Source organism: Opisthocomus hoazin, chromosome 12 (genome assembly GCF_030867145.1).
Source record: "Opisthocomus hoazin isolate bOpiHoa1 chromosome 12, bOpiHoa1.hap1, whole genome shotgun sequence".
Lineage (NCBI taxonomy): Eukaryota > Metazoa > Chordata > Aves > Opisthocomiformes > Opisthocomidae > Opisthocomus > Opisthocomus hoazin.
The window spans coordinates 3,119,278-3,136,566 of record NC_134425.1 but is presented as its reverse complement, the minus strand read 5'-3'; the positions used below and the strand labels follow the sequence as shown (position 1 = coordinate 3,136,566).

The 17,289-nt window shown below is 56.9% G+C and overlaps 2 protein-coding genes across 3 annotated transcripts in view; one reads left to right on the top strand and one right to left on the bottom strand.

Moving 5' to 3' along the window:
• Window positions 1-224: 224 nt before the first annotated feature.
• Window positions 225-6,947, top strand: PSMD7 (proteasome 26S subunit, non-ATPase 7). The gene is made up of 7 exons (XM_075433861.1): window positions 225-360; window positions 1,282-1,373; window positions 2,685-2,777; window positions 3,679-3,776; window positions 4,082-4,162; window positions 5,672-5,763; window positions 6,463-6,947. The coding sequence occupies exons 1-7, from the start codon at window positions 287-289 to the stop codon at window positions 6,899-6,901; spliced, it is 969 nt and encodes a 322-aa protein (XP_075289976.1). The 5' UTR covers window positions 225-286; the 3' UTR covers window positions 6,902-6,947.
• A 1,389-nt stretch (window positions 6,948-8,336) lies between these two features.
• Window positions 8,337-17,289, bottom strand: part of WWP2 (WW domain containing E3 ubiquitin protein ligase 2) — a 44,935-nt gene continuing 35,982 nt past the window's right edge. For both annotated transcript variants that reach the window (XM_075433754.1, XM_075433755.1), the window contains exons 12-24: window positions 16,649-16,730; window positions 15,984-16,112; window positions 15,605-15,683; window positions 15,389-15,460; window positions 15,210-15,298; window positions 13,890-14,049; window positions 12,724-12,857; window positions 12,454-12,594; window positions 11,743-11,863; window positions 11,294-11,398; window positions 10,712-10,808; window positions 9,759-9,831; window positions 8,337-9,524 (exon numbers count right to left, since the gene is read on the bottom strand). In XM_075433754.1, the coding sequence (XP_075289869.1) occupies window positions 9,425-9,524; window positions 9,759-9,831; window positions 10,712-10,808; window positions 11,294-11,398; window positions 11,743-11,863; window positions 12,454-12,594; window positions 12,724-12,857; window positions 13,890-14,049; window positions 15,210-15,298; window positions 15,389-15,460; window positions 15,605-15,683; window positions 15,984-16,112; window positions 16,649-16,730 (1,382 nt within the window). In that variant the 3' untranslated portion in view covers window positions 8,337-9,424. The remainder of the gene's footprint in view (window positions 9,525-9,758; window positions 9,832-10,711; window positions 10,809-11,293; window positions 11,399-11,742; window positions 11,864-12,453; window positions 12,595-12,723; window positions 12,858-13,889; window positions 14,050-15,209; window positions 15,299-15,388; window positions 15,461-15,604; window positions 15,684-15,983; window positions 16,113-16,648; window positions 16,731-17,289) is intronic.

The window sequence follows — 17,289 nt, the reverse complement described above, 5'->3', positions numbered from 1 at the left end:
CCGCCGGCCCGCCCCTCACCTCCGGGCGGAGCGACCCGACTTCCCCAAGATGGTGCCGCGCCGCCGACAGCGGAGACGCACCTTCCCAAGATGGCGGCGGCGCCTCCGTCTGTGGCGACCTCTCCAAGATGGCGCCCTTGCCGCTGCCGACCTCTCCAAGATGGCGGCGGCGGCCCCGCCCCGTAAGCGGGGCAGGCTGGGAGCGGGGGGCCGCGCGGCGGGGAGCGGGCCTGGTGCGGGCGGTCGGGCCGGGCTGGCGGCGGAGCGGCGGGGCCGGGCGGGCGCCATGCCGGAGCTGGCGGTGGACCGGGTGGTGGTGCACCCGCTGGTGCTGCTCAGCGTCGTCGATCACTTCAACAGGTGGGGCCGGGACCGAGCGCGGCGCCGCGGCGCGCTGAGTCACGGTCACGGGCCGGGCCGTGAGGGACCCGGGGCCCTGAGGGGAGCGGGGCCCTGAGGGGAGCGGCTCCGTGAAGGGAGCGGGGCGGGCGGATGGCGGCCGAGGGGGTCCCGCGCCGTGCGGGGAGCGGCGCGCCCGGGCCGGGGGCGGTCGCTGGGTGCCGGGGGCCGCGATCCCCGTGTGGCGGCCGGAGCGCGGCCTGCGGGAGCCGCCGGAGCCCCCGGCCCGCCTCCGCCGCCGCCGTTTTCCTCTTCAGGAGGAGCAAAGCCCGCGGGTGGGGAGCGCCGGGTGCCGTGAGGGGGCTGTCAGCGCCCTGCCGAGGGCTGGGGAGCAGCCCCCTGCTCCTGAGAACACGGGGGGGGAGAAGCGGGGTTTGGCCCTGAAGCTGAGCGGGGGATAAACCGTACCCTTCTAAACACCTAGTGTAATTTGTGCCTAATTTAACTTAATTGCGCCAGCTGACAAGCAATTTTAATGTTTAAAAAAAAAAAATCGCAAGGCAAGCAAGCTTGCTGTTGTGAATGCAAATTGTGGGTGACGGGGAGCGGTGTGAGCGCTTACTCGCTTTCTGGTAGCCCATTGTCCCGCGGAGGGGCTGCAGCCGCGCTGAGTTCGGGTCGTGTTCCCCTCATGAGCTGCGTCGGACCACGCCGTCCGTGTTCGGCATCGCTGGGTTGCAAGGTTTGGCTCTCAGGACACCAGAAAGCCTTTTTCTGGATGTAAATTAACAGTCAGTAATAAAACAATCATCACGCTGCTTCTTCTGTTCCGCCACCTGTACTCTTCAGCTTGCAGAAATGGGGCGATGCAAGGGGTCCGCTGTTACCTTCTTTCCCGAATCGGGCTTTTTGTCGTAGGAACTGAGAGTCTTTTCCATTTAGAATAGGAAAAGTTGGAAATCAGAAGCGAGTCGTCGGTGTGCTGCTGGGCTCGTGGCAGAAGAAAATACTGGATGTGTCCAACAGTTTTGCAGGTGAGTTTGGGTGTCCTACCCTTGTTCAAACCTGCTGAATTATTTAATAGATGAATCGCGTTTGGGTTTTTTTAAGCCACCCTGCCAGAGCACAGATCGTTCCCTCCACATACAAATCAGCCTCAGTCTAACAAAAAATGCTAACCGCTGTCAAAAATACGCCTATTCCAGCCAGGCTTGTGCTGCATCTTCCCTGTAATATTGTGCAGTGTGGAACGTTTCGGGAGCGGATGTAAACCTCTTTCCGAACGCTGGTGGATATTTTGGTGCATTGGACTCGCTGACCGCTGCTGAGTGATCAGTGTCTCCGCATCTCATACGGAAATCGCAGCTCTCCGTGTTGGTGTAGCTGTTAACTCCTTGTGTAAAGATTCAACGTGTATTATTTTCCTCAGATTTTGGTCCAATTAAATACTAGTTCTTCACTTAAATATGTTGTTAACAGTGTCGAAGTAGTTTCCTCTGAAATCCTTACATGGGATAAGAAGAGCACTTCTTGGATGTGCAGCTTTTGCTGACCCATTTGTGTTAGTTAGATCATTTCCTTCCCAGTGGGGCTACTCTGTGACGAAGCAAAATTATCTCAGTTTATTCATGGAGTTTCACAGTTTATATGGAGTTCTTCTCACAAATGTGGACTAATTTTTTTTTTCCAATTTTTGGAAGAACTTTTTTCCATTTGAGTTGGAAAGAGGGGTTTTTTGTCATTTTGACAGCCTGTCAACTATGAAGCTTTTACTATACCTGAAAGTTAAAAGAGTGAGACCAGTCTTTGTTCTCAGAACTGAGCCTGTATGCCTATATACATGCTAACTGATAACATAACTGGTTGTTTACTCAAGGGTAAGTAGTCCTCACTTGCACCTCATGGTGTTCTAGCAGTCTATAATAAAGTGCTGATGACATATTCTACACTGAAAACTAATTTTTCTCTAAGTAGACTGCTGTTGATCAAGTCTGCTGGCATGCTCAGTTTATCGTATCAAATGTCTGTGCACACTGTTGAGTCATTTTTGTGCGGGAGTGGATTTCTCTCTGATGTTTGATGTTGTCGACCGAGGATCACCCTCAGAATGCCTTGCATTTCATTTCTCGGTCCTAACCTGTTAGTGTCTGTGAGACAGCCTCTACCTGCGAGAACTGACCGGCACTGCAGGTCCGCTTACGCAACGTAGTGTTGCCAAACAGTTGAAACTAATTAAAATCCACTCTCCTTTAGCAGCCAAAGATATCCTAAAACACAGTGTTTCTATAAACATTTTAATTCTGGAAGTTGGATTCTTAAATATTGGTATTTTGTTTTATTCCCAGTACCTTTTGATGAGGATGACAAGGATGATACTGTGTGGTTTCTGGACCATGACTATCTGGAGAACATGTATGGAATGTTTAAGAAGGTCAACGGTAAGCTGAGGTCTTCTTGCAGCCAGGGTTACACTTCTAGAAACTTTAAAGACTCTGTATGGGGAAGTGAATTTGTAGTAAGGCAGAGAGTAATTGCTCACCTAAGAAGCCACTCCATGGTAATTCCTTGCATGGCTTCACTTTCCCCGATGGTTTCCATGGGTTAGTTTTTGCAAGTAGTTTGTGTTACTAACACATCAATTTATACCTTGTTAATTTTGCCAAGTCTCCTGACAGCTTTATATCTTCAGAATAATTCAGATTTCAAAAATGCCATTATTTCTGAAGAATTTCAAAGCTTTCCCTCTCTAACCCGTTCTCTACCGCTATGCCCCGAAATCAGTTTTTTATGAATGTGAACATTACAAAGCTCTAATAATGATTCTCATTGCTCTTCGCCACTGATTTAAAAAGTGTCTTCGCTGCTCAGTTTGAGACTTTAGAGCTGAATGTCCAGTCATACCTGCAATTCCTTGAATGTTCAGTCATATCTGCAATTCCTATGAATTTTCTTAGCCCTGGGACCAGTTGTCATTCTCATGATACAGTTTTCCATTTCTAGAATTTTTCAACCCTTAGATGTCAGAGTTTCAAGCTGTCAAATTCTGGTTATCTGCAAAATTAATAAATGTTACAAAATAGTCCCGTTTAGTTAAGAACTTAGGAGTAAAGTTACCTATGTGATTAGTAAACTATGACAAGAAAGTATGATTAGTAAACTGTCACTGTCACTAGCCGTGTCGTTGTCTTGCCTACTGTGATTCATTTCCCCCTACTTTACATGTGTTTCTGCACACGACAGATTTGCACCCTTGATTTGCTAATCTAATCTCTGCCTAAATCTTTCTGCTGTTGTCTTACCACGCGATTCTTATTTAGAATCCTTTCTGGTTTTGCTCAGCTAGAGAAAGAATAGTTGGTTGGTACCACACGGGCCCTAAACTGCACAAGAACGACATCGCCATCAACGAACTGATGAAAAGATACTGTCCTAACTCTGTAAGTGCGGCACTTCTTTGGTTTGGGGTTTTTTTTGTCTCTCTTCCTAAATGGGGGATCTGGGAACCTTGACCCCCACCTTTGTTACTGGTGATACAGCTTGTTAAAGGCCTGGTAGCTGTACAGTGATTGCGGAACTCAAATCGGAGTCTTTTGAAACAGCTACAGATGTCTTTTCTCCGTGCCTGAAGCTAACACTTCCTAGCAGCCAGCGTACCATTGCTGGTAACATTGCTGACTTAGGTATTTTTTTTCTAGTCTTTGAATGAAACCCGGTTTTCTGACATGTTTGCTTTTTCCATAAGGTGTTGGTGATTATTGATGTGAAGCCAAAGGACCTGGGGCTGCCCACAGAAGCTTATATTTCAGTTGAAGAAGTTCACGATGTGAGTATTTGCCATGTCTCTCTGCCTTTTCCTAGGAAAAGGGTTTCCATTAAAAGATGGCTGTTAGGATTGCCATATTTTCTGAAGGGTGCACATCCCATGGCACATAGTTGCCTTTGACATATGGCAAGGTGCACTCACTAGTGAGGGCCTGTGACTTGCAGCCAAAATCTGCTGAAACCGGAGGTTAAATCCCAGTCATAATATAATCATTCATAACCAAAGCTTTCATCCACCAGTGCTCTTGGAAGAAAAGCTGTGTGTTACTGTTTGACATAAGGAATTCCACAGCTCCAGCTGTCCGTGATTTAGGTGCTTCTTACCTGTTTCTACCAGGTCCGTGGCCATAAAGAAAGTCACAGATTGGAGCACTTTTAAGATGCCACTTTTACACGTCAGCCTCTTTGCAGAGGTGTTCTGAGTAATAGTGTGCTTATTCCTTTGTGCACATGCCAGTGCTGAGTAGGCAGGTCCGGCATGAGCAACACTTACTGATGACTTGCAGCACTGTGCAGACAAACAACATACAGTAGTAAGTCAGCTTTAGCTTTTCACTCGCAATTGTTTGATTTAAATTACATTCTAGATGTATATAAAAAGGTTTGATACTTTTGCCTTTCTTAGACCCTCAATATTGAGAAAAAGCTGCTCCTGGTATTGCAGATCTCGCATCTGCAGGATTTCTTCTTAGTTTTGTGAATTCACAATAGTCCCAGGTGCTCTCAGCTTACAGCTGTATACTGGTCCAGGTGATGGTTTTGAAAACGCATGGGTAAAACTCATTCTGAGAAGTTCAGCCTGTGAATCTCTTAAACAGCTTCCTTAATATCCAGTGCATAAATTATAATTTTAATGAGATTGCTTCATATTAGTATTTTTTTTTGCCTGGAACTGCATATGTGCTTCTCGCTGGCTGAGACCAAATACCAGGGTGACAAAAGGTGTCCCAAAATGTAGTAAGATCATATCAGGAAAGAATGAAATAATTGTGTTATTTAGTGAGACTTTCCATTCTACCCACCAGTACATAGACCAGCAAAATACATGAATTGAAAACTACCCAGAGCATGAGAAAGAAGAAATTGCTACCAGCTCTGGGCTCGTGACAGCTGGTAACACTAATTAGATCAAGGAAAATCCAACTAGAGTCTGATTTCTTATTTCTTGTGGACTGTATATAACTGCTTTGCTAGTTTCATTAATACAGTTTCTCATACTCTATCTAAAAATCCATGGTTTTAAAATGCATTGTGAGTCACTTGCAGACTTCTCCCCTTAGCTGTGCACTTCAGTCCCCTGGTACTCGGTCTTGCCGTAATTTGCCCCATTGCCTGTCCCTGATCCTGTCATGCAAACAGGCGTCAGTTGACCTTAGGCTGTGACACGGTGCGAGTTGCCGCACCGTTGGCGTGCGAGACGCCTGTCCTGGCCGGCTGGTGTGCACCTCTGTCCCTGCCATCAGCCCTGCGCTCAGTCTGACCATGTCTCCTGTGTCCTTGCCCCTCAAAGGATGGCACTCCAACCTCCAAGACGTTCGAGCATGTGACTAGCGAGATCGGAGCCGAGGAGGCAGAAGAAGTTGGTGTTGAACACTTGCTGCGGTAAGCGTCTTTAACGTGAAAGCGTTCTTACGAGACGGGCAGAGCAGTGAACGCGATCCATCTGGCATCTCCCAGTGCCAGCTTCCCGCAGGAAATGCAGATATTGTTAAACATGCTGCTTAAATCCTAAGACCGTGTTCATTTAGCGGCCTCGCTTGGCGTATTCACTCACTGCTAGTGAAATGTGTGACTGCCCACTGAAACTCCGTCAGGTGATGCAAACTACATTTTCACTATCATCAAAGCTGCAGAATATTGCATCGTTTGGAACCGTCTCCGGCCGCTGTGTACCTCACAGAGCAGCATCCCCCCGGGGTTGGTGCTGATGGGTCTGTAGCTCTCCAGTCAAAAAAAGAGAGCAGTCACCCTCTGCAAACCACGTCGTCTTTTCACCAGTCAGAAATCCCGTTGTTTATCTCTCTCTATCCCTCTTAACTGGTGTTACAAATATTACTCCAAAGAGAACATACACGCACCACAGGCTACAACAGTGATCTGTTTTAGATACCCTTTGTCACGTACGTCGGTTTGTTCTCATTCTTTGACTTGAAGCATTCCATGTAATTCAGTACTTCAGCTGTGCTTCAAACTGCTTTGCTTTTTGAGCTGGAAAGACCTCGTAAGTGCATATGCCCACCTGTCAGTGAGACTGCCAAGTAACGTTCTAGTGCTGATTTCGTTCCATTATGGGTGTTTCAGGGATATCAAGGATACAACGGTGGGCACTCTGTCCCAGCGGATCACGAATCAGGTCCATGGCTTGAAGGGACTGAACTCCAAGCTTCTGGACATCAGGAGCTACCTAGAGAAAGTCGCCATGGGCAAACTCCCCATCAATCACCAGATCATCTACCATCTTCAGGACGTCTTCAACCTGCTACCAGACGTCAACCTGCAAGAGTTTGTCAAGGCCTTTTATCTGAAGACCAATGACCAGATGGTGGTAGTTTATCTGGCTTCTCTTATCCGCTCCGTGGTTGCCCTGCACAACCTCATTAACAACAAGATTGCCAACAGGGATGCAGAGAAGAAAGAAGGACAGGAAAAAGAAGAAAGTAAAAAGGAGAGAAAAGATGAGAAGGAGAAAGACAAGGAGAAAAGTGACGTCAAGAAAGAGGAGAAAAAGGAGAAAAAGTAAAATGTGTAGTTTTTTTATTTGTAAATTAAAAATGTTGTAAACTAAATCACTTTGATGCTGGGTTCTTTTCTCTTGTTGAAATGGTCAGTGCTCTGCTCTCCTCTACTTTGGGATCGGCTTTTTGTGTTCATCACAACGTGGCCGGATAGATCGACTCAAAGTGGCAGCTGTCGGGGAGACAGGCCCAGCAGTTTGGGTCTCGGAGCTGGGCAGGGAAGGGGTAAAAGGTGATAGGTGTGTGGATGTATTTGCATTTTTCAGGACTAACTCATTGCAGTTAGCCCCTTTCATGCACGATATTTAACCTGGTTCCTGTCTGCACAGTCCTTAGGCACCTGCTTGCCTGTCAGTGCTGCTGTCACAGCTTCCGCAGCTCCGTGCCAGCGCAGGAACCGGCTCTGCTGCCGGCCCAGGGAGGTCCCTGGGCTCTCCGCTCTGCACAGAGTGCCCTGCCAGCTTCCTCAAGCTTTGTGGCTAAAACATCGGTGGTGGCACCAGACCAGGCTGGCCTCTCACTCGAGCACCGCTGGCGTGACACCGCGGGAGCGTCCCTTGCGCAGAAGCTCCAGGGCAGCCACAGCTGTAACCTGCTGTCCTGCACCACGTCACTGTCCCACAGCAGGGACAGGGTGCGCAGGTCACTGCTCCCCTGGGCCAAACGAAGTGGCCTCTGAAGCCGACTCGGAAAGCAGCACTGAGGAGATGGGGCAGAGCAGGACGTGCCTCTCGCCAGCACAAGTCGCCACCAATTCCCCTGCTGCTCCCAGGCTGGGGCATGAGCAACGCCCAGGGCTCCCCGTGGATGCGAGCGCTGCATCAGCACCCCGGTGCCAGGAGACGCCTGCCCACGGCGATGGAAGCATTTCTTCTGGGGCTGGGCTGGCACTGGCTGTGCCACGCTTGGCAAGGATCTCCCACAGCGCAGCACAAGTACAGACTATTAAAAAAAACCACCCAAACCCACACAAAGAACCAACCAGCCAAGGCAGCTGCTGAAAAGCAAAGTCACGGCAAAATTACGGGATGCAGGCTGTGCCCCGGTGATGTGAATAGTGGGTTTGTTTAGTTCTGCTTGTGTTGGATTTTTTTCCTAAACACAGCCAGCCTATGGCCATCGGCCTCGTTCACCTGATGCTGTCCCACCAGTGCTGCGCTGGGTTTCACGCAGCGGCCCAGCGAGGCAGCTCCAGCCCTGGCGAAGCGTCCCGGCACCATTTTTAGCCAAGTGTGATTATAGGTTAGGCGAAGGCAGGAGCGCTGCGCCCAGCCTGACCCTCCAGCGCAGGGTGTGTGTGGAAAATTTACACGTTATTTACAACACCGCTGACGAGCTCCAGGCGCCCACCACAGCCCTTCAGCCGAGTCCCCACACGGACCTCCCCCACGAGATGCTGCACCAGGCTGTCCCCCCGCGACACACCGAGCCGGGACACACCTCGGCAGCTGCTTATTGTTTATTGCACAAGAAGTCGGCGTCGCTGAGGCAGGATGGTGCGGTACAAAACTACCCGGCTACCAGTCGAAAGCTATTGCAGTGGCTCGTATCCACAGACTTCCTCTCTGTACAGCTATGTACACCAACGCTGGCGCGGGTCTGTGCCCCCCATGCAGGCTGGGGAGGGGGGGCAGGGGACAAGGACGACAGCAGCAGAGGTGGCAGCCAGGGGAGGGGCAGAGGCCCGATCCTGCCCTCCCCCACAGCTCTGGGAGCTCCTGCCACCAGCCCAGCCGGCGACAGAGGAAACCCGGGGAGTTTGGGCTGAACCCACAAACCAAGCAAAGGCCAGATGTGCCCCAAGCGTGACCGCAGCCCCCGAGGCTGCTGCAGAGCACCAGCTCCGAGCAACAAACCACTTAAATATTAAATATGACAGCACAGGGGCCACACGCTTGCAAACCGAAACACGCAATGGACATGGCTGGCCAGGCCCTGGGTCCGGGCGGCTGCGGGTCCGGCACAGGCACGGCCGGGCTGCACTGGCCCCAGCGGCATCGGCAGGGGCTTCCCCATTACCTTTGCTGGGTGCAGGATAGGGCCCAAATAGGACCTAAGAGTTGGGTCTAGAGCCATTTCCCCTCCTCACCTGCATTTATTAAAATGTCATAAAAAGGCAGAAAACGCGAGGGGGAACAAGGGCCTGTGCCAAAACCAGCTCTCACTGTGTCTGCGCAGGGGGGAGCGGGGAGCCCTGGTGCACTGCGTGCTGCCTGCCGTGGCCCAGGGCTTCACCCCATCCCCCCGGCGCCAGCCTGCACCCCTCAGAGCTGAGCAGAGCCAGGCTTTTGCGTCCACCACCCCGTCACGCCTCGAAGTTGTCTGGGGAGGGAAACACGGACCCGTTTCCCTCAGGGCTGCATTAGTGCAGATCTTGCACAGAAACAAGAGCAACAGCGTCCGCAGCTGCCTGCGCACCGTACCCCGGAGAGGGCTCGGCGATGGGCTCCGCGGGCGCCGGCGGGCAGGACCCCGCGGCCGGCAGCGCTCCAGGGCCCTCCCCGCCTCGGGAAAGCACCAAAGCTCCATCACTCCTGTCCAAATCCTTCCGTCTCCTCAATCGCATAAAGCAGCTTCTCCTTTAGCTGTTCGTAGCTCTTGTAGGGAGGGAGATCCAGACGGTTAAAGCTGGAGAGACAGCAGAGGCTGTGAATAGCGCTGCCATCCCAGTTCTGCTTCCCCGGCAGGGTCCCCCCTCCAGCCTCAGCCACGGAGCAGCTGCGGTGAGATGCACGGCCAGGAACGGCAGCTACGTACGCGGGCGGACGGGACGGAGCGCGCCCGGGGCCCCGTGCAGCCCCGCAGAGACTGCCAGCGGTTGTCCCCATGGGCTCCTAACGAGGCCAAGGAGAAATGACTTACCATGTATGGCTCCGAGGCAGCCACGTCTCTTTGCCAACTTTATCAATGCAGAATTTCTGGGGCCCGTTGCTGCCTGTTAATTATGAGCACAGAAAATCTCATAGCACGACCAGGAGCTGAAAAAGAAAACCCTCCAAGACGCCGTTAGCCGGCAGATCGCACCATCGCACGCCCTCGTGATCCTAGAGACACATCGGGCCACGAATCCGCAGCCACACTCTGCCTGCTCTGATCCTTTCGCAGAGAGGATGTACAAAAAATGAGAAAGGAGAAAGCTGAAAAGCGTATTCACAGCACAGAGGGGTAACAGCCTGGCTTCTAAGCAGGATGGCTAACCACCAAGTGCTAAAACGTATTTATCCGTAGACCCGCGGGACTGAGCGGGTCCACACAAGAGTTTTAAAGGACCTGGCTTAGGACATCTGAGTTTCCAAGGTCACTTTTTAACAAATTGTGAATGCTGGAGAGGTTCCAGGGGGCTGGAAAAAAAGGCTGATATGCCAGCAAGAATAAACCAGTGGGCTAAGTTTGCTGGTTAGCTTGACACTGATTCCAGGAAAGTAAGGGAAAGGCTGGTAGAGGCCCCAAAAAGTAGCAAATTAAAGGATGAGAGCAGAATAATGCCACACTGCGGTTTTCTGAAAAAGGGGCTTTGCTGCGCAAAATTCAAAATTAAATCAAAAGTCAAATCTCATTTAAAATGAGATTACAAACTGCACTGACAAAAGTTAACTGTGGCGGCACAGTTCAAAGCTAAGGAATTTGTCTGGGTACGGCACGCCACCAGATTAAATCACCGTGCTCAGACGTCGCAGCTGCTTCACTGCTGCCGTGCTGCGGGCTGCCTTACGCTCTAAGATGGACACACGGACAGCCAGATCCCACCCACCAGCCCCGCGCACGGCCACTGCCCCCGATCGCCTCCCCGGGACCCCCCACCCGGGAACACCCACCGATGAGCTCCGCGAACCCCCCGACGGGCAGGCGGCAGGTCCCCGTCACAAACTGCAACAGCCGGATCCTCTTCTCGTTGTCCATCTCTTTAACCACCTACGACAAGAACGCGGCAGGAGAGTGGGACCCCTGTCACCCCCAAACCCACGGCCCGACCGCGCCTGGGCCACCATCCCGCAGCACAGCTCCTGCCACGACCGCCCCGTGTCCCCAGCCAGCCGGGCTCACACGCAGCGCGAGGCAGTGCCGCACACCGGACACGCTGTCCAGCCCTCACCTCCAGCCCCGCATCCTCAGGGGGCCCAGGAGCCATTTTTGACCCCTTTCTCTCCTGAAAGGGCCTGAACTGGCGCAGCTCTACTACAGCAGCCATTGCTAGAAGCACACTGACCACTAAGGGCTGCCTGCTGTCCTCGGCGGCGGCACCGGGGCCTCTGCCAACCACAGCCAAACGCTGCTTGCTGAACACGTGCTCACGGTTTTTTGTCCTTCTCGACAGCCTGCGAGGCTGCCCGCCCCGGACAGGGGACAACGCCAGGGCTGCGGAGCGGGTCGGAGGTGCTGCCGGCGCCGGGACTGACCTGCCAGAACCACTGGATCTGTTTGCTGTTCTTGGTGTAATGCCGGTAGATGGTGTTCTTCTGCCAATCGTTCATGTCGATCTCCTGCATGCCGCACAGCATCAGCTGGGGACAGGGGACAGTCGGCAAGGGGGACAGAAACAGGGCCCTGCGCCTGCGCTTCGGAGCACGGACTCCTCCGGTGCTGGGCTTCGCAAGGCGCAGGCTCCAGCAGTGGACAGCAGAGGTGTCTGGGAGGAACTCCGCGCCTCCGAGACGTTTTCTCGCTAACAGACCCAACGAGCCACCCCACAAACGCGACCCCCTGAGGTGGGGGCACCCCGGTCAGCAGAGCCGAGGGGCTGAGGGTGCGCTCTGCCGTCACCGCGTGCCGTTCCCGGGGCAGCCTGCGGCGGGGTGGGAAGCGCCGGTACCTCCGCGTCCCCGTCCCAGCGCAGGCGCCAGCTCACCTCCAGCTCCTTCTCGTCGAAGTACCGCAGCCACTCCAGCGGCACCACCTCGTTGAAGCCATCCAGGAAAGCCTTGGTCTGCTCCTCCACGCCCCGCGTGAACCTCCAGTCCGTCAGCAGCCTGGGAAGGCAGACGGCGGTGGGCAGGCAGCCAGCACCGCTGGCCCGGCACAGGGAACCCCCGCCACCCATCCCACCGGCGGGGAGGGCCCCGGAGCCACAGGGGTGCATGGGGAGGGGGAGAAGGGGCTCCTGCAAATCACCAGGGCTCCCCTCAGTTCCCACTAGTGGGTTTCTCTCTCTGCCTCCGAACCCGCGAGCAGCAGACAGCCCTAAGCACAGACCAGCAGCCATCGGGAGGTTGAGGGGGGCAAACCATGTCCCCTGGCCGGAGCCTACCGTCGGCAGGAGGAGTCGGGCCTGGCAGCCCCCAGTCAGCCCAGCCGTGGACAGGCAGGGAGAGCAGCCACGGGATGGGGAGAGAAGCCTCACCCTCTCTCCCCTCTCCTCTTTCCTGAAAGTACTGGCAACTGCCCAGCCAGCAGCAAGCCAGACCACAGCGGAGCTCGGCCGACCGCGCCAGCCCATACTTGTCACAGGCCACGTAGCCGAGGGAAGAGGCCACGTCCCAAGCCCCATGTTCCCACCCCAGAACCACCCTGCAGCCAGCGGGGACAGGCGCCCTGCGGGAGCCTCGGGACGCCCACTCACATGATGTACTCCTCCTTGTTCTCTTCCGTCACCCGGATGCTCTCGCCGCCCTCCTTCAGCTCGTGGGTGGTCACCTTGCCCAGGATCTCCATGTCCTGGATGAAGTACAGCTCCAGGCCGCACTCCTCCAGGCTGTTCTCCCTGGGGGAGGACATCGGGATGTGATTTCGGACGGAGGCAGCCCCGCAGCAGCGAGGGGCCGTGGGGAGGAGCGCTGCCTCCCCCATAGCAGGATGAGCTCCGGGCCGGGAGTGAGCGCAGGGCACTCACTTGGTCCAAACGATGGAGTTGTAAAACTCCGGGTCGATGGATTCCAAATCCTTCAGCGTGGGCCGCTTGTTCAGCATCCGCTTGTAGAAGGGCAGCGTGAAGCCGGTATCGATGAACTTCCCGTGATAGAGAGCCTGTGGTGGGGAGGTGACACCAGGTCACGGGGGACCCCAGGACAGACCCACGGGCGAGATGATGCTCCACCGCTGCGACAGCCGCAGGGCGAAAGGGAATCGCTCCTGGGGTCCCAGAGCTGCAGCACTCACTGCCGGCCGGCAAACACGGTGGGGAGGAGTGGGCTTCCCCCGACAGCGCTGCCCAGGGCGGCTGGCCTGGACTGGGGTGTGCTCGCAGCCCCTCTCCCCTCCCCGCTGCAAATTCCACCGCGTCTCCTTCTCCCCTCGCAGCTCTATTAAGAGCACTTGTTTAAACAGAGCTGTGCTGCGGCTTCCCTGAATCCCTGGCTTCCAGGAGCCCCAAGGCAAAGGCAGCCAAAAATAATGCAGACGCTTGTCTAGAACGGCCCAGCGGTGAGTAATAGTCTGGGGTTTTATTGGTATCCTGCAAGGCGCAGAGCAGGGCAGGGCAGGACAGAGCAGGGACCCGAGCAGCGCGCAGCCACCTCCCGTGCACACCTCACAGGGCCATGGGCCAGGGACCCTTCCCCAAGCTCAGGGAGCCCCTGGCAGCCCCTCTTCCAGCCCAGGGCCGGGCAACCTGCGGCACACCGGCCTTGGGGAATGCGAGACAAACGGGAGGAGCTGCTCTGGAGCTTGGGCAGCTGGAAAACCTCACACTGCTGGGGCTAAAAATAGTCCCCGGAGCTGCAGACCCGACAGTACCTGGGGCGGCAGCCAAGGACCTGGAGCCATCCCTGCCACAGAGCCCCTGGGAAACTACGTCCCTCCCCAGATTTAAAATCCATCACCCCGCAGCCTTCCCCGCAGCATCCCCTCGACGGCTCGTCTCCCACGGACCCCCACTTGAGCAAGACGGGGTTTAAGGAAGGTGGCAGAGCCCAGCCACGGCATGCGGAGCTGCCCCCCGTCCCACTGCCCACCCCTGTCCCCTGCAAGGCCCCTGCTCTGCAGGGGGGGACGCAAACGAAGAGCCGTTTGCCCCGTCGCCTCCCCGGCCCCTCTCGCCCCATCACCCCAGGCTCTCACCATGGCGATGAAGCGGCCGATGAAGCGGAAGTAGGTGAGGTGGTCGGGGTTGATGGAGGAGGCCGGGTTGATCTGCAGGCAGTAGTTGTTCTTGCCAGCGTACTCGAAGAGGCAGTACATGGGGTTGAGCACCTCGTGGGACAGGAGGAAGAACCACTCCCTGCGGCGAGAAGAAGGGGGAGCGCGGTGACGAGTGGCTCGAGGAGCCGGGGTGCCCACGGAGGCTGCGTCCCGGCGGAGGGGACAGCCACGCGCCTCCACAGCACACCCCGCACAAACCAGGCGCCCATCTCCTCGGGGGGGCTGGTGCAAGTGTTGGGCCCTGGTGGGACTTGGCGAGGGCGTCCTCTGCCCCAGGGGTGCTGTGTGTGGTCTGCAAAGGGCTTCTGGAGGCACCAGCAAGGAACACCCCGGTTTGCCAGAGGCCCCACTCGGAGCACCGGGGATCCCGGCGGGCACCACGCGGCTCGGTCCCAGCCAGGCCGTCGTACACGTACACCCACACGCGCTGTCGTGCACGTCCCCCCCGGGAGCCCCACCCCGAGCTCAAAGCAGTGTGGGACGGGTACCATCCTGGCTTTGCTGCCCCGGCTGTGCAGGGAGACAGGAGTCCTCGGACACAGAGGCAGCCCCGGCATCCCGTCCGTGGTTCTACCCTGTGGTAGAACAGCATGACGTAACCTACCATAGGGTAAAACCACTGGCAGGACACAGAGAGAGGCGGAGAGCAGGAGCCCCTGCACCGGAGCCGGGGGCAGCAGCACCACGGAGGAGGAGCAGCGGAGAGCAGCGGGCACGGGGAAGCGTACGCCCAGCACGACGGCAGCCGCTCTGAGCGAGGCAGCTGGGGCTGACGGGGACACGGGGACCCCTCTCCAGCTGAGACAGACACGCCGTCCTCAGGGCAGGCAGACGAGGCTGCAGCAACCGCATCACACCACGGCTGCCCCGGCACGCACCGACTGACCCCAGAAACACCAGGGTCTGTCGGCTGCGGGGAGAAAAGGCCGCTCGACCCATTGCCCCTACGCCCCGGGAGCGGCAGGAGAGCCCCAGCTGTGTCCCCAAGCCCTCTCCGTGCCAGGGACAGGCTGATGTGATGCTTTCAGGGTGTTCCACCACTCCTAAAACCCACACTGTTTCAGACTGAAACACCCGTGGGGCTCCTCCGCCCAAGCAGGCACCGCAGACAGGCTGGACAGCCTGAGTGCAGCTGCCGGACAGACTCCCGTGCCTGCACTGCCCGTCAGGGCCTCGCGCCGCAGGCAGGGCACAGCCCTGCTCAGCAGCAGCCACGTGGTCCGGCGCGCCAGCGCTCACCTAGCGATGCCGCCATAGTCCAGGCCCTCCTCTCCTCGCATGATGATGTACAGGCGGCGGCGCAGGTCGTACGGCTTCATGTTCATGATCTGGGGAGAAGCAAGGGGAGGCATCACCGCGGGCCGGCGAAAGGGCTGGCTCCACACCTCCGCGGCTCTGCAGCTCCAGCACCTCCTCACCTGCTGGAAGGAGTCCTCAAAAAGCGTCTGTCGGGAAACGCTGATCTTCACGTGGCTGGGCAACGCGTTCGACTACGAGCAAGGCAGAGACACAAGGCTTTACGCGGGCTGGCAGAGCGGCCCTCCTGCCCTCAGGGTCAGGCTGTCCATGCACCCAGCCAGCCCTGCCGCTCTGCAGCCCCCCAGCCGCCGGGGCCCCCCGGCTGCCCTACTCACGTGGCAAAGGAAGCGGAACTGGTGGTACTTCCAGCGAAAGCTCCGGTCGTACGCCCCCGGGGAGCCACCCTGCTTGCTCCTGCAAAAGCAGCACGGGCCTTGGTTCAGCATCCCCGCCTGCCCTGGTGCGAGCTGCCTGGCCCCAGCAGCCCCATCGCCTGCCAGGCGGGAGGAAGACTTCTGGGGCGCAGCCCCCCACCGTCAGAGCCAAACGCGAGGCCCTAAATCCACTACTCGGTGTCCACAACTAAGCTGACCCACTTCCCCCAGTCCACGTCACGACCACGGGAAGGCACGAGCTGCGAACAGGCAGCTCCAGTCCCGGCTCCCAGTACGCAGCCCAGCTGCAGAGCGAGGGGCCCGGCCCGAAAACGCTCACCCCGACTCGAATCCGGGGCGCGGGTCCTTGAAGGTGGTGGTGCGAGTGTTGTGGTCCACGAAGTAGCGCACGCCCTCGTTCGTGTACTTCATCTCCCAGCCCGGCGGCAGCGGCGGCTCCTGGATCATCCTGCCGACAAGGAAGGGGTCACCGGGCAGGCACCCCAGGCGTCGCTCACCCTGAAGCATGGCCCTTCGAATCGCTGCCCTCGGGGACCGCTTTCCATTCGCAGCTCCACGCCAGAAAAAAGGAAGGATTCATGCTCTGGGATTAGCGAGCGCCTGCCTGCACCCCGAGAAAAACGGAAACCCAGGCCAGGTCCTCAGCCGCGCAGGTCTCTGGAGAACCAGGAACCCAAGCAGAGCCCTGCGGGAAGGCGACAGGGCAAGCAGCTTTCTGCCCAGAAAGCCCTGCACGCTTCCCCATCACCTCCTCATCTCTACCCTCCGCTCCCGCAAGCTGGAGAGCTGCCCCGCGATGCCAAGGCTTGCAGTGTCCAGCCCTCCCGGGCTCCAGCGCTGCCTGCGGTTCTCAGTGCTTTTGGCTCCCCAGCGCCGCGGCCCGCTCGGTCCCGGGGCAGGGTCAGGTCCAGGCACGCCGTAGCCCATTGCACGGACCTTCCGAAACGGCAGGCACCCTCCCCGCTCTGCCCGCAGGCTGCCTACCCCTGCGTGCGAGGGTCTTCCCACTGGGTGGTCCGGGTGTTGTGGTTCACGTAATACACTCGCCCGTTGTCCTGTCTCTTCTCTACGAGCAAAGGGAGAGGAAGCGTTAGCCGGAGCGCCCCGGCCAGCGCTGACCCGCGGTCCTGGGAATGGTACTTCGCTCCCAAGAAGTTTGTTGGCTCGCCCTGTCCCACCTCCCCGCCGGCACTGCCCCAGCTCACTTGGAAAAGGTAGGATAAAAACCCTCAACGTTTCTCCTACGTGCACAAGCTGCCGCCGCTCCAGGGAAAGCCGGCTTTCTCCGATGCCCCCAAATCCCATGCGCAGGAAGGTGCCACGGCAGAGGCCGGCCCTGCCAACGCGCTGCCAGGCTGGCACAAGAGGTGAGCTCGGCCCCGCACCGCGCCGGGCGGGCGGCACACGCGTGCCCTCCTCGGACACGCAGCCCTCCGCGAGAGCAGCATCCCTCCGGGAGGATCTGCGGGCGCTTTCTGGAACGCGCCCGAACTCCCCGCGCGGCCCTGCTGCCGGGGCACAGCTCGCGCTCCCGGTGCGCACCGCACACGCGTGCACACACGTGTACACACATCCCCTCCTTCCGCTGCACTCTGGCGTGACACAAGCGCACTGCTCGCACCGGC

Coding starts and splice junctions, on each gene's coding strand:
- PSMD7 (XM_075433861.1), top strand. CDS start 287: ATGCCGGAGCTGGCGGTGGACCGGGTGGTGGTGCACCCGCTGGTGCTG. Junction 3,777..4,081: donor AAAGATACTGTCCTAACTCT/GTAAGTGCGGCA, acceptor TTTTTCCATAAG/GTGTTGGTGATTATTGATGT. Junction 5,764..6,462: donor GGTGTTGAACACTTGCTGCG/GTAAGCGTCTTT, acceptor TGGGTGTTTCAG/GGATATCAAGGATACAACGG.